Here is a 16,677-nt window from a genome sequence, read left to right on the forward strand (position 1 = left end):
TTTTTGCAAAAACTTCAGAGTAAAATAATAACTGTCCATAAATGATAAAAGATTCAAAAAGTCAAGGCTAAAGACCTGATTACAATGCCAATTGACAAATAAACTTGGTTACTGTTGTGACATACAACAATTTAAGATAATTACTAGAATTATGACTGATAACATTTTACCAGGACATACCAGATTTTTAGGAGTTCTATATAATTTCTAGAATTTCTATATTAATAACATTTACCCATATGATATAACCTGAGAAGTTTTATCACCACTCAAATTTGACAATGCTTCCCATGTAATTTAACATACCAAATAAGACTAATTAGTTTAATATTCCTCTCTCTGGGAGGGAGAGAAAACAAATATTTTGAGGCATACCAGGGACCCTTTGGAAAACCTCAGAGTTAACTAGAGGTCCAGTGAACTTCATTTAGAATTTGATCTTTGGGACATTTGTCAAAAATATCAAAAAGTTTCAAAATACTTAGTTAAATAGGATCATAGGTCACTGTGAAACAATACTCATTCATTTAAGCAAAGTGACAATAAAAGATCTCAAAGGTAATAAATCACTTAAAGGCAAAGAAAGTCACACAATCTCTTACCAAAAGCAGCTCAATATTTTAAGAAAACTTTGTGCTCTTAGAGAGAAAACTGAATTCTGGTTTTATACACTTTACCTTTAAAAATCATTTTCTTAACTAAACTCAATCTTAGCCAATCCTGACCACGTACAAAACTCTTTTCTCAGTGTTCCTTTTCCTCGACCCTTTTACAACTTTCTGTATCCATATTATTTTGTCCCTTATTTTCTTTTCCATTCAGAAACAACCAGCTCTAAGACAAAACTACCCTTTTTTTCCTTTAACAAAATGCATTTCCATTCCTTATACCCTCTTTTAGTGAAAACATACTTCCCATTTTCCTTGGATACTAAAATGTTTCCCTTATTATTTTAGTAGCTTTAGTTACACATATTATAATTCTTAACCTTAAAACATAGTTTCTAGCAAAAACTAAGTAAGCAATTATGAACTGTCTTTTCCGTTAGTATTCTTCAGATTGGCAAGCTTATAAATAATATTTATGGTTCTAGAAAACGTTCTCTTTCTTACAGAAAATGTCTCAATGTGACATCAAACATATTAATAGTCCTAACTAACCTTAGTTTCTTTGAAAAAGGAAACCTGTGCTCAGTAATTAATGTACCAGTATCTTAGCTGGAAATGACCTGGGTATTCGATGGATTCCCATTATTTAAGTTAATTTAGCACAGCTCTAAAGTTTCAAGTTACCAAAATCTGGAAAGAGTATTTTAGATAGACATCCCCAAAACACAGTTATTCCTAAAGAGTTAAAAGTTTCATCGTATTGTTATTTTTTCTTGCTGAACAACTTTCTAACAAGAATAATAAGGTTTAATTTAATTTCTAGTATACCTAGGTACAATAAAAATATTATACTTAATGTTGATGACTCTAAAGACATGTCTGTATTAATTAAACCAACAAGCTTAAGCTAACTTTAATACCAGATATTAATTCAGTACTGAATATTTCCTAGATCACATAAGACTGAAATTCATTCTAGCCAGGTTCTTTTGTATTTCTGAATATTTATATAATTGCTTAATTTCCTTTAAGCCAATTAAACAGAGCTCTTTTACTAATTAATTTTTGCAGTACCACACATCTACAACACACCTATGTAAATACGAAGAAACACACAAACAGACACAGAGACCTCATAGTGCCCATTCCAGAATTTCAGCCAGGAATCAGGTGTAACAATATAAAACCCTCAGTTATAAAAGAGATTGAATTCAAATTGGGTTTCTGGCAGATGGAACAAATCAAGATCACCTATCTAGATTGCTAAAACCTTTTTACTAGTATTTATGAGAAGACACTTAAGATTTCTATTTGTCATTAACAAGTCAAGTACCAAGTTATTTACCCTCCCTCAAGGCCAGAAAAAATTTCTTTTTCTCTGTTTACAAGCCTCTTAAGATAAATAAGGGGACATTTTGGGAGTGGTAAAAAGATTGGTGGGCTTTGGATTATTTCTGGAGCCATACCTCTGGTCCTATAAAGACTAGATTTGGGAAATAAGGACAGTTTTTTGTTTTTGTTTTTTTCTCAAAGAATTGGGTGGCTACCTCAGTGATTTCAAAGGACTGACATAGCCCTTCACCTTTGTTGGAATGTCTTACTTTCCCTCATTTAGCTTAGGGAAGAAGCAGCACCACCCCCCTCCAAAAAAAATTACTATCAGGTTCCAATTACCAGCTATGGTCAGTTTAGTCAAACCATTGGCTTCCCACCTCCCAACTTGGTAATTAATGTATTTATTATTTTAATTTTAATTATTTAGTTAGTTAGTTAGTTGCACCGGGTCTTAGTTGCGGCAGGCGGGCTTCTTAGTTGTGGCAGGTGGGCTCCTTAGCTGCAGCTCGAGGGCTCCTTAGTTGCAGCTCGAGGGCTCCTTAGTTGTGGCTCACTGGCTCCTTTAGTTGTGGCATGCAAACCCTTAGTTGCAGCATGCATGTGGGATCTAGTTCCCTGACCGGGGATTGAACCTGGGCTCCCTGCATTGGGAGTGTGGAGTCTTAACCACTGCGCCACCAGGGAAGTCCTGGTAATCTGTTTATAAACACTTTTAAGGATTCTCCCTGGGTTTAAGAAATTATTTAACTGTGGCCCTCAGTTCAGCCTTTGATCTGAAGAGGCTTGCCTGCAAGCCTCATGTAGTCCCATTCCTAAAGGTAACCATTTAATAGGATCTTCTGAGTAGAAAGGCAATTCAGATAGGAGATTATTAGTAGATGGGAACAGTAATTAAAGTTTTAGGTACCTTTTATATCATTAATCTTTTATTAGCTTTCTACAACAAATCTTTCAATGAGGCTATTTTGAAATTTTGAAGCCTTTTGGGGCTTCTGTATACCAATTAAAATAGGTACAATATTTAAGATGAGAGCTCTCTAAAATTTTAACAATTTAGTAGACTTTCCCATTCAAAGGATCTAAGAAGCTAGCCTGACAAATATTTTTCCCTGCTAATGTAATTTTAGAAAAGAGAAAAACTCTTACTGCTGTTGAAAAAAATCAGTTTGGGAGTGCCAGAAGAACCTATCTCACCATTTCAGGGCCCAACATCCTTTAGTTTGATTAAGAACTTGCAAGCATACATAAACCCAGCTGGTATTCTCATAGGTGACTGTCCATCTGGGAGCTGTTTGGCCTTTGAGGCACAATTTCCTATTATTTCGTAGCCTAATTCAGATATGGGATATGAGATATGATCTGCACAGCTTTCTGAGGACAGTGTGGTAGATCAAATGTGTGGTAGGTCAAATGTGTGCTGCTTCTGAGTCTAGCCCCAAGGAGTTAACCTTGGGTTGGTTTGACTCTTGTACATGGCTCAGTTTCTCCCTGTGACAGTCTAAAACCGCCATGGGTGCTGAGGGCACTAGGTTATCAGCCTCTGTTGTGCCCCGTCGGATGAGCAGTATTTACCTAATGGTTGTAGTGGATCTCCCTTATTCTTCAGAGCTGAATAATTCAGTCTCTCATTTCACTAGCAAAAGCTTTGTTCAGAACATATATCAACTCACTTTTTTCAATGTAAGCCAAAGTTAACAAAAACCCAGCCACCTATGTTTCCCTGGGCCCCTTGTCCAGATCCCCGAAGTCCTGCCCAAGAACTGCACCAGTGCCCCTTAAGACTCCAAGCCTTAAGTGAAACAGCTCAAATACAATTTCAGGATCATTACTCAAACAATGAGATCCAGATATTAGGAGAGCTCACCAGAACACCTGAGGAGTACTGAGAAGCTGGTGGGGCTCAATGGACCCATGCTTGGTACTGAGCACTAGTTCTGGGTTGACTCCAGGTGTTCACTAGTGGGTATCTCTGATATCCTGCCAGCTAAACCATGCATGTCAACAAAAATGAATCAGTCAATCTGAGAAAGAAATGGAAATTTTATTTGAGCCAAACTGAGAACTGTTCTGCCCATTAGAAGTCAAAGCACAGTAATATAAGTTTTTTGAGACAGAGGGCGGTACATCAAATGATGTAATATTGACCGTTGACACAATCCAGTTTTACAGGAACAAGGTTGTAAGTCATGTGACCCCTTACAAGATCAAGAAAGAAGGTTATCTTTTAAGGAGTTGTCTTGTTGATGCTAGGAAAATGTTGCACCTTAGGACTGGGCTGGTATTCTTGGGGAAGATTTGGTCAGGATGCATAATGCAGATATACAGTACAGAGTAGGGGGGAAAGAGGAGGCCTAAGGGCAGAGAAAATTTTTTTACGTTTAAATTTTCCTTGTCTTGCCATAAAGTATGAATTTTATTTCAAATCCCTGTAGTATCAAGTTATGTAATTCTTAAATAAACTAGGGCCTGTTTTTACACTTTTTTCCCCTTTTGGAGTTTTGAACCATCTATATTTACTTGTGTTCATACTACATTTGCATGGATTTGACAGTAATTCAAAATATGACTTTGTTTTGGTCCTTATCAAACATTCATGATGTTCTAGTTATCAAACAAAGTTTAAATGTTTCTGTCATCTGTGGCCTCAGAAATTATAATCTTAAATCCGTGCCTTAAGATTTTACTAATGTAAGACACTGCTAGGCATGGGTGATATTGCAAGGAACAAGGTAAACAAGGGTCCTGCCTGAGGGCCTTAGCTGCGTACATAATGGGAACACAGAGTAGTTAACAGGCAATTAGAATACTGTATGTTATGGAACACTTTAACACTGTGAACACAGATATTGAGTCAGGGATGGCTTCCAGATGCAACGACGTCTGAGCTAAAACCTTAAGAATGAGTCAGCTGAGTATTTGTTAACCAGGTGAATAGCCTGTAAAGTGTTTGCTTATAGGGGCTGAGAAGAAAGAAGATATTTGGAGACCAGAAGAAAAAGAGCATTTTGCTGCAGGGTAACGCAAACCACTTATCTGTGGAGGGTAGAGCCAATCAAAAGTAGGGAGTGGCAAGACTGGCTAGAACCAGTATCCTCAGGCAATGGGTTTAAGTCATTCTTACTTCCTGCAGTGAGGAGAGTGGACTGAAGTTGACTGTTGTGACTGAGGGCTTGGAGACTTTTTCAGTATTACAGGTGAGAATTGAAGATAGCCTACATGGACAAATCAGATATTTGGAAGGTAGAACTGAAGGGTGTGGTGACTGAATGAGGGAAAAAAGAGGGATTCAAGAACAGGCCCAGGTTTCTGCCTTAGATAGATTGGTATGGAGATGAGGGAAGAACAGGTTTTAGACATGGTGCATCTGAGTTGAAACATTCACTTGAACACTCCATCTTATATATTATTAGATGTAAAGATCTAACACTTAGGAGAGAGATGGACAGGCTATGAATTTGGGAATCATCAGAAGAAGACTGAAGTCACAGAAATGAGTAAGAATGCTGTGGGGAGAGCAAGTGTGGAACCCTGAGGAGCACTCACGTTTAAGGGGTAGACAGAGGAGGCGCCTGCCCTGGAACCCAAAGAACAGTGCTTACTTAGAGAGGAACTGGGAAATTAAGACTCGCAGGGGAAAGATGGCTCCAAAGAGAGTCATTAACATAAGAAATGCTGCTAATAATTAGGGCAAGTAGATAAAGACTATGAAGTGTCCCATAGATTCAGCAATAAATAGCTCTTTTCTTTGGTAAGCGTGATGAGATAAAAGTGTTTAAGTTTTTTAATAAAGGAAAATTTATTCCAATTACTTTAGTTCTCCCTCGGATTTTTAACGCTGTAGTTCCCAATTGGTAAACTTCTGAGACTCTGATGTAATTGAATAGAATGAATGAGTATTACAATTTTTTAAAGAGTAGATGTGGTTATGATCAATAGAATTTTTAAATCATTAGAAAATATGTTTGAGTTCAGAATAGATTTGGGGTATTTTATATTTTTCTCATATCAGCAGAGACCAAAGTGATACTGCTGTCAGTTAAGTGTCTGAAATGTTTTGGCTTTATAAAGGGAGTCCTTCAGGACTCTTTCATGATCCAGCTGGTCATTAGATGGTTATGTCAAGGAGGAATAAATTTTCCTCTACCCTTCTATGTTCTTCTGGCTCATCTAAGAATTAAATTGACATGAGGCAGATTAACAGAAAATCAAAGTTTAATAATATGTATATGTGGGAGAGATCCAGGAAAACTGAGTAACTCAATAAAATGACTGAAACCCTCACTTTAAATACCATCTTCTGCTAAAGACAAAAGAAAATGTGGGCATAGTGGTTTGGAACTTAAAAGAGGTGTAAGACAATTCACAGGAAGATGGGAATGCAAATGTTTGGTAAACAAATGTTTGCTGGGCCATGCAGAAACAGTGGGACACACAGTAGGCTCTGGTCTCTAGACCCTGCTGAGTTTCCCCCGTAACACCTAGCCAATATTCTTCGCAGATACCTCTAGTGATAGCTCTATTCCAGGAACAGACCCTCTATCTAAAATTTTTTTAGGCAGTGAGAGGGGAAGGTCAAAGTTTCTTCCTGAGTCTTTTGGGCCTTAATTGTTTTTAGCTCAAAATAATCCACATGCCAAAGAGACATTTTGGGGTGGTACGTTTTGCTCCCCTGCAGTTATATTCACTTAATGGTAATTCATCAAGATGTGTACTGTTCTATATGAGTGTTGTAGTTAAATTAAAAGTTGTGTGGGGGGGTGTGGTTTGAAGTGACTTTTGAGGGATCCCCATAACTCTACAAGAACTACTACATTGAATCAAGATTTCCGATATGCCTGTGCGAAATGACAGGAGCATTACAGCATGGTTCTTCCCTCTCTTCTTGTGTGGCCCCAGGTTGTGGCAGCGCAGGGATGATGTTGCTTCTACTTTTTAATGGAGTAGTGACGACTTGGGATTTATTCCAGACAGACCCACAATTGTCCACGTGTCTTATTTTGTATATTTAAAAATTGGGGGAACTTAAACCCAAGCCTGCCTTTTCAGCCTTCAGTTTGATCTCAGGTGGCCTCAGCTTGCAGAGGCTTGAAGCAGGGTTTCGGTTCCCAGCCAGAGATTGAGGTCGGGTTACGGTGGTGAGAGCACCAAATCCTAGCCACTAGACCAGTGGTCAGTGACAAGGCCCTGGCCCTTCAGCTTTGCAGAAAAGAATTCCCACAAAGACGGAAAGTAGTGAAACAAGTAAAGTGTTTATTAGGAGGAAGAAAAGAGTACAGTACGTGTGGATAGACACAGGGGCAGACTCAGAGAGTCACGCCCTCGTGGTAGTTTGAATCACTTATATGGGGCGTTTCTTCCCGGTTTCCTTTGGCCAATCATTTTGATTTGCCTGGTTCAGAGTTCGTATTTGGTATATCTCAGGATCCTCCCATGTGTGCACGCACATCTCTTAGCCGAGATGGATTCTACTGAAGAGGCCTATGGGTAGTTAGCATCACTTACTGTGGGGTGGCGCCCCCTCCCTTTTTGACCTCCAAGGAGCCTTTCTGTGCATGTGTAGTCAGGGAGGTCTCCTGACTTCAAGAATGAGAAATATGTGTTCTCTTATCTTCTATCTGGGCAGGGCCCAGCCTCCTCCTCCTATTTTCATCATAGAGTATCCACAGAGAACGAACTCCAGCTGTTTGCCCCAGGGGCCCATCTATCTCCTGCCTCAAGTTTAATAGTAATATGAAGCTGCTGTAGAGTGGGATATTTCCCCCTCTGCCCCTCTTCAGTTCTTGTGGCTGGACTAATAATAAAATGGACACAAGATAGATTAATAGGAGAAAAACAAATTTTAATTCATGTGTGTGTGGGTCCCACAGAAATGGGACCAAAACAGTGGCCAAAGCAGGCAGGTTTTATACTCTCAACAAAGAAACAACAAAGTTGTGAGGGCAAAGAAACTTAGGTTTGGGGTGCCCAATTAGTGAAAAATCTAAACAGAGTTTGGACTTGGAGTAGTAAATTTAAAATGTAACAAGATTTGTTTATATAGGTTTCCTGCTTCTCAGACCAGATTCCCTATCTTTGACAATAATGGTGTCCTACCTCCAGATGCAGGGAATACACATTTCACATGAGATTTGTTTCCTGCTTTCAGGGAGACAGGAGTGTCTCCTGTGGCACTGGCCATTTCTTGAGTAACCTTAATTCAAAATAATCAATGTGCCACTGAGGCACATTTTGGGGTAGCCTACTCTGGGCCCCAACAAAGCTATTGTTCCACTTATAGTCCACTTAAATTTGTTTTAACACAGCAAGATACACACATAGCTTGCTTGTTTCCATTTTGCTATTGTTCTTTATATTTTTATCTTCTGATACAGCTGAGGTTCTACTTGCATTAGAACTACTTGGAGGACTTATTAAACACGCATATTCCTGGCTCCACCCAAGACCTACTGCAAAGTAATTTCTGCGAATGGGGGCCTGGGAATTTTCATTTTAACAGGTTCCCCAGGCAGTTCCCCAAGTGATTGAGAACCACTGCTCTACCATTCTAAGCAGGCTTTCAAGCATCAGTTCAACTTTTTTTTCTCTATGATATTATTGTCTTTGCTTATAGGAAGGTTCCCCTCAGAAGCCCTATCTGTACTTCTCATTGGCTATAGATCTGCAACTTTGTACTTAAAACCTTCCTGCAATTTTATATGGTTTCCGTCGATAAGTCCTCAAGTCACAGGTACTCAGCTCTGCCACTGTACCATGAAAACAGATATAAACCATACATGAATGAACATGATTATATTCCAATAAAGCTTTATTTAAAATTCATATAATTCCCACATGTCATGAATTTTTTTTTTCACTTTTTCCTTTTTTTTTTGGGCCATGCCACTCAGCTTGTGGGATCTTAGTTCCCTGACCAGGGATTGAACCTGGGCCCTCAGCAGTGAAAGCACAGAGTCCTAACCACTGGACCGCCAGGGAATTCCCCATGAAATGTTGTTATTGTTTCCCAGCCATTTAGAAATGAAATTCTGAGCTTAAAGCCCATTCTGAAAGTAGGCAGTAGACTAGAATTGACCCACAGGCCATAGTTCACCAACCCCCTGCTCTAGATTGTTGCCCTAACACAGTGTCGGTCAATATACGGTAAGTATTTGAGTACTGAGTGAGTGAATTAATTGTAACACTCTGTGCACTGATTTTGCACAGAGCAATATGTTGTTCATCTTTGTGATAATATTACCTAGTGTACTAACTGGTTCAGAAATGTTTGTCAGCTCACTTTTCAACTTTCTCCTAGAGTTAATGCCATGCCAGGGTTATCAATGTTTTCTATTTTCTTGAATCAACAGCTTTTTTTTCCCCTGTATGTCTGAATAGGAAGGCCCAAACAGTTTGATTAATGAGGAAGAGTTCTTTGATGCTGTGGAAGCTGCTCTTGACAGGCAAGATAAAATAGAAGAACAGGTATGTATATTATTAAAAATTATTAAAAATCCTTGATGTATGTTATTCATATAAATAGAATTTGAAATCATGATCCTAATAACCTAAAAATGAACTCTCGTCTACAGTGAGTCACAAATGTAGAAGAATCTTTATAAGTCACTTTATTGACCAATTTCCAAGCAATAGAAAGAAGACTAATGATTGTTTAAAGCAGGCATGCATAATTAACATGAAATTAAATGGAAATATTCTGCCTGTTCCCCTTGAAGTATCCAACCTATTATCATTCTGTTAATACAAAGTATATATTTGCTCTGAGTAAAACAGTCTCTTTGAATTTCTCTTCACCACCAAGTGCCATATGAATTCAAAAGGAAGATGACCAAGAATTTATTTTTCTTCTATGTTAGTACCATTCAGTTTTTCTTATTAACTCATTTATTGCTTTCACTACCTTCACCTTAATTACTTCCTCACTTTTAACTTTGCTCAGTGTTTTTTCATCATTAAATTCACAGCAGTTATACCCAGCTCCTTCTGTGGAAATTGAAGGAAGGCATTTCTAAAATCCTTTAACTCTAGTGTCAAGATTAATTTGAGCCTTTACCTTTAATTCTGCAACAATGCAGTTACCATATATTACCACTAGATGGTACTTAAAGATGAATTTTAGTTATTCTTCTCAAGACTTTAAGCATCTTGCAAATAAATCATATGTGTATCAGTTTTATACTACAAATTAACTTGCATAGAAGAATTGGCTTGTTTATTCCCTCTGATTGCTAGGGCAGTCATGGCTATTATGCCCATTTACTGATCTATCTATCCGAGGGTAAGTCATCTGCAATAGTGGCTGTTTGCTTTTCATGCTTATTTTTCCCCTGTTTTTTATCAGTGATGAAAAGTTTGTCACATTAATTTATAAAAGCTTACTGCTCATTTTTTATACCCAAAAGATGCTACACAGCACTCAATAGAACTTTCAGTTCCTAAATAAGGTCTAATTTTGGATGCCAAAAATATCTGAAATAGCATCATTGTATTTGGTTTTTTAGGGTGTTCTGGGTGTTTTTTTTTTTTTCCCCTTCACTGTGTTTTCACTTTTGTTTTAATCTAAGATGTGTTATTTCGTGAAGAATAGCAAACTGTGAGGTCAAAACAAGTTAGTCTTAGTTTTGCCAGTAACTGTGTAGCTCTAAACATATCACTTAAATCCTCTGGGCCTTGGTTTTCTAATCTGAAACAAGGAGTTGGACAAGATGATTCAGATCATCCCTTCTGGCTCTAAAATGCTCCTCCACTGAGTATCAATATGGTGGTTGAACTGGAGTTGAAGAGAATCAATAAAAACTTCTGTATGCTTTAGAAAAAAGAAATATTCACAGGGCGATCAACTCATTTAATATCAGTCTATTCCTGACACTCTAGTAGATAAAAACAAGTCATTAAACAGACCATGATTTTCTTTGCCTGAGAGCCAGGCACGTTGATATGACAAAGATAATCACACACACAATACAGCATAGTTTCTGGTACAGTATATTTAGTAAATATTTATTGAACAAGTGAGAAGAAACTAGGCAAGCTGAGAAGGAGGCAAGAGGTTAAGTGGCAGCTTAACAAGAGTGAGGTGATGGGATGAAGGCAGAATACCTTCATGGAAAGGAGACAAAGATATACATGATATGTTCTTTTGAACATAACTGAAGCAAACAATGATTATTGGTTCAAATAATACAGCCCTCCAAGGCCCTGATGATGTGGAATGATTGGAATAATTTGGAGAGTTAGGATAAGAAAATTATTTTGGTAGCAGTGTTAAGGTTGATTCATGGTAAATGGTGCCATGCTGGTATTGGAAATCCTGACTGGGAGCAAAAATAAAAGAACTAATCCTTGGTAGTGTCTACGGAATCCAAAAGAAGAAAATTGGGATACATGAAGTGTCAAGATTTGGCAAGGCTTGTATCTTTGTATCTTTAGAGTAACTTCATAATTCAAATATTTATAAGAACTAAAGTATTCAGTAATTAAATGTTATATTATCCATTCTTAAGCTGCAAAATACACTTCGAAACCTTCCCATTTAACATTATATGTTTTCTTAGTCACAGAGTGAAAAGGTCAGGTTACATTGGCCTACTTCAATGCCATCTGGAGATGCCTTTTCTTCTGTGGGGACTCATAGATTTGTCCAAAAGGTAAGCTAATGTCACAGTTCACTAAAAGTATATGCTATATTTTTCTTCACTGTTGACGAAACTATCCTGTTATATAAAGTCTTTTTCCTTTTCTTGAATTTAAGTAATGAGATTTTTTGGTATTACATGTTTTCTTCCATATACATCCTCCAGAACTGCTAGAAATCTTCTGAACATAATGTTCTTTCTTTTTTATTTAAGGGGGAAAGAAGGGTGGGGGAATAGGGAGTAGCTTGTCCAAAATAGTTAACCAGAAGCATAGCCAGTGATATTAGATCTCTTTTTCCTTTGGGGTTAAGTGGTATTATTTTGTATTATTGGAAGCACTGCATTCGATTCTGGAGCATAACACATAATAGGTGCATGAAGTCAGCACTTGCTGCTGAGCTTGTTTCATATAGTGCTTTGTTCTCTCTTTCTTTATCTTGTGTTTGGAAGTTGGTACTGAATGCTCTGTTGTGCCTTTGTTCTGATTACTTGGTTTTTTCTTTGTCTGTCTCTGGTAGCCCTATAGTCGCTCTTCCTCCATGTCTTCCATTGATCTAGTCAGTGCCTCTGACGATGTTCACAGATTCAGCTCCCAGGTACTGTATGAATGTATAGAGTGGACTTGAGACTTTCTGTGCTATATTTCAGCCTGCTTTCCCAGTTCCTAGAAATCTTTTGGTTAGGCCACTTGTTTTGGTTTTGAATTTTAAATAGTAACATCAAGCATTAAAGAAAGCCTTCCTTATCTGCTAAATAGTTCCTCTGTCAGGCTTGCATGTGCCCTTTGTATCCTCTATTGTGAATAGCTTGGAATTTCGCCATATAGGAGATACTCCTGAAAGATTTCAAATTGAATTGAAACGAATAGAAGGTACCTGGTTTTTAACTATCCTGTGATATCTGTTTCTTCAGACAGGATTCAGCAACTTTTGTGGACATGGTCTATAGGATATGTTATAGCATTAAAGCAGGTTTCAAGCCTTACTTCTAACCTAATTTAAAATATTTCATAATATTTTCAACAGGGAAATAATTTTTTAAATAAAATTTGTCTCATTACCATTATACTAAGCTTCATTGAACAGGTTGCGTTTTGCTTTGGCAAATTATCCCTGGAAATGAGTATTCCAGTCCATATGATAAATCTATGGAAATTGATTTTAAATTATTTAGTATCAGCACGGGTTAGGAATTTAGGTTAGGAAGCTGGATGCTTGCAGTCTCTGCCCTCATAATAAAATCAAAGTATCAATGGAGGAATATTTTTTTAGCATCAGCATTAGGTTAAAAAATTTTTTTTAATCTTCACATATTTGCCATTCAACTTTGTATTTTTATGGTGTTTGCATTTTATTGGATTGCAATATGTCATAGTATGTTAAGAACCTGAGCTCTGTAGTCAAAATGACCAAGTTTAAATCCGGTTTCCTGCATGGTGTTTGACAACTTTTCTAACTCCTCTGTGCTTTGCTTCTGTCATCTAGCTAGGAATGTGATAGAGCTAGAACCTAGCATGTAGTAAGTGCTCAGTAAGTGAGCTTTTATCATTATAATATTATTTCTTTGAGCTAATCAAACTTATCTACATTATTTTTTCTCTATCAGAGTGTTCCAATAAAAAATTTTTAAGTCAGTTTAAAACAGGCATACAAATTAGTTTTCAACTATGTAATAAATAAGAAAATTAAGTTTAAGACTTAAATTTTTTTCTGACTTTTGTAGCTTTTTTTTTCCTTGAACATTTTTGGGAAAGAGATGCATCAGTTCCTCATCAGAAATTACCCTTAGCCAGATTTATTACAATATTTCTTACCTATTGCTCATTCATTTATGTATGCTTTTAAAATTGTGACATACTCACAATAAATCATTGACCAAACTAGATTATACTGGGAGACTTTGGTTTATTCTTAATTAAGCTCCACCTTGCATTAAAATAATAAATTAACAGACTAACTAAAAGACATCAGTACTGGTCACCATTTTCCCTTAAAATATAGAAATATATAGGCTATAAATTTTTTAAAATGTAATGAGAGCAAGAAAAGAATTTGAGCCGCTGATAGGTGCCTAAGAATTAGGGCTTCAGAACCCAGACCTGGGCCTTAGCTATAGAGATATATAAAACAGCTGAAAGCCTTTGAATACAGGTGAACTATCACTGAGAAGCAGGTGTCCACATTTTTATAAGACTGTCAAATTGTAGCTTCTTTACCTAATTTTTTGTGTAACTTTTGTGTATAAGTTGAGAAAAATCTTTCTAGTATTTTTTTTCTAATGTATGATGTTTGTTATTGATCCGATTCTTTTTTTAAACTTTTGATTATTCTACTGTTTTATATTCCAGAAGAGGAAATGAAGGAAAACAGCATTGAGGTCTTCAAGTATTTATTTTCCTTGCTAAAGTATTTGTTGTCATTAGCAGACTTGGGCTCTGGCAGTTAACTATTGATTAATTTGGCTTTGCTATCTACTTATAAGTCTTGGCTCATGACTGTTTTGTTCTTGTTGAAATAATGGTCATAGTCCTGCTTGAGTAAGATACTTAAATGTAGAACTGAGAGATTCCCTGAAAATAACTTCAAATAAAATATGTGACTCTACTAGGAAATTAGTAGCAACACGTGAATCTGTATCTGTCTGATGGACAGATGTTGGAAATGAAGTAGCTCTCGATGAAAGTGTATAGAAATTAGGAAGGACTTAGATTTATAAATGGATCTTCTTGACCACATTTATTTCTATAACAGTTACCACCTAAAGATGTCACCTCAAAAATCAGAGGGAAATAAAAAGCATCCTTAGTTGGGGGAAAGAAAAAAAGAAAATCAAAGGGTGGGTAGTACATCTTGGGTTAATATATGATGAGCATCACCATTACAAAAACAATTCTGTGTAAAGCTTTTTCCCACTTTTGTGCATAGTAACATCATTGTTGTGGTAATTATTTATTTTACCCCTCCCTTTTTTATTGTATCAGTATAAGTAATAGAATGCTAATTTAGCTGAACTAGAAAGTAAATAAAATTACTAGATCACTATTAATATTCTTATGCATATCCTTTTTCCACATATATGTAAATTAAATAAAATCAGTCACATATTGATTACACACACCTTAGTACTTGTTTTTTTCTACCAAAGTGGGTAATTCTATATATACTGTTTTGTAACTAGCTGTTTTGTTTTTTTAAAGCACAAATATAATTAGGCCCATGTTCCCATCAGTAAATATAGGTCTAGATCTCCTTGTCTGTTGTATGGATATGAATACTAGATTTACCTACTCACCTAATATTGAACATTTAGTTTATTTTCAGTTAGTCTCTGTTATTTAATAAATAGTGCTACATGGGCATCCTTGTATATACAGCATCCTTGTATGTACATCTTTGTACACTTATCCAATTATTTCCTTAGAATATATTTATAGAAGTAGAATTTTTAGGACAAAGGCCATGCACACACCCAAGTTTTTTATTCTTATTGCCAAACTGTTCATTAGAAAAGTTGAACCAGCTACACTCCCAGGTCAGTTTTCTTTTGCTATACTGACACTGAATATTATTATTCAGTTAATATTTGCCAATCTGATAGAATAAAAGTGTTATTTTTCTTCTCGGCTAATTGCATTTTTCAGTGAATTGGCTATTCATGTCCTTGACCATTTTTCTTTTGGGTTAACAGTACACTGTTAATTTGTTATTAATAAATTATTGTATCCAACAGATCCCTTTATGACTCTGTAACAATAAGCATAGTTGTATTCCTTTCACATGGGTAAGAAAAAGAGATCCAAGCTCTGTTTGAGCCCTTCTGAGACTTTTGCTCAATACAATTTTGTTGTACCATCAAAGGACAATTTTCTATTAAAGTTTCTATATTAATAATATTAGAAAGATCCAATTAGATCTAGCCTCCTAAAATGGCATACTGAGTGATTCAAATGTGAAGTGAAAGAAAAGGTAAGAATTGGAGTGCCATCACCTCTATTTCAAATCTGTTTTGTCTTCAGTTTTTTCATAGTTCATTTGGTATGAAGATGCTGTATGTAAGGTGCAAAAAAATCAAGGGCATGATTCCTGAAATTATGCTTAGTGTAAAATTCAGCCTTTTTTTTTTCAGCCTTGTTTTTTTAAGTGATAGATGTTTCTAGTAACATTTTCTAGTAATCAAATTTTGAACCTGATAAGGTAGAAAATTTGGCATATGTTTATTCTTGTCATCCAATTAATGGTCCCTAGTTTCCCACTTATTTTTGATGTAGAGTCGTAACTGAAAACAGTAAATGGAGCATCTTTAGATTTATATCTGAAATGTGAGTGTGGTCACATGTGCCCACGTCATTGCCCCTATAGAAACATTGGCTACTGCATATTTTAACATAAAATTCGTAATAGTGAAATTTTACCAGTATCATCTTTCTTTTTAACCTTAATGTTATTACCTCGGGGAATATACCATAATGGATAAAGATTCCTTGATGAAGGCTTTGCAGACATGGTTAGTACAGTAATTGGGAACTTCGATAGTTTCATTAATTTCCTAGGAGCACAGTACTGAATACATCTTGTTTGTTTCTCTGTTGGACTTTTTCAAGCCCTCTTAAGGAAATAAATGAGGACAAAAGACTGAAAACTTTTCCATAGATGCAGTGGTAACTATTCTTTCATCTATCTAGAAAGACAATGTTGAATGCATTTACTGTACATTGTTTCAAACTTAAGTTACCTTCTATCAATTTGTATTTGTGGAATCTGGTTTCTATTTGCAATGAAGCATAAATCAAAAACACCTCGTTTTTCAAACATTTGAAATAACTAATTTAGGAATAATCTCCTAAACAGAAACACAATTACCTGCAATATTTTTCAACAAAAGAGCTAAATGGCACTAAAGTTTTTTTACACAGAACTCTCTTTGTTTTTTAGCAGAATAAAATCCTTAACATTCTTCTTTCACAAGTAATCCATTTAAAATAGGGCCTATTTGGGGGAAACATTTCTTTCTGCCTCTAATCTAATAATAAATATGGGTGTTCTTAACTCCCAGTGTCGTACCTAAAAGTACATACGTATTCAGATCTGAAGATTTTTTAAGAT

General features: G+C 36.2%; 1 protein-coding gene across 4 annotated transcripts in view; it reads left to right on the forward strand.

Moving 5' to 3' along the window:
* The window catches only part of CERT1 (ceramide transporter 1), a 129,005-nt gene that overhangs the window by 89,725 nt on the left and 22,603 nt on the right, over positions 1–16,677 (forward strand). For 3 of the 4 annotated variants that reach the window (XM_004270818.3, XM_033430041.2, XM_049707694.1), the window contains 3 exons: positions 9,318–9,404; positions 11,495–11,587; positions 12,094–12,171. In XM_004270818.3, coding sequence (XP_004270866.1) covers positions 9,318–9,404; positions 11,495–11,587; positions 12,094–12,171 — 258 coding nt within the window. The remainder of the gene's footprint in view (positions 1–9,317; positions 9,405–11,494; positions 11,588–12,093; positions 12,172–16,677) is intronic. The other variant, XM_004270819.4, reaches the window with a different exon arrangement.

Source organism: Orcinus orca, chromosome 3, assembly GCF_937001465.1.
Source record: "Orcinus orca chromosome 3, mOrcOrc1.1, whole genome shotgun sequence".
NCBI lineage: Eukaryota > Metazoa > Chordata > Mammalia > Artiodactyla > Delphinidae > Orcinus > Orcinus orca.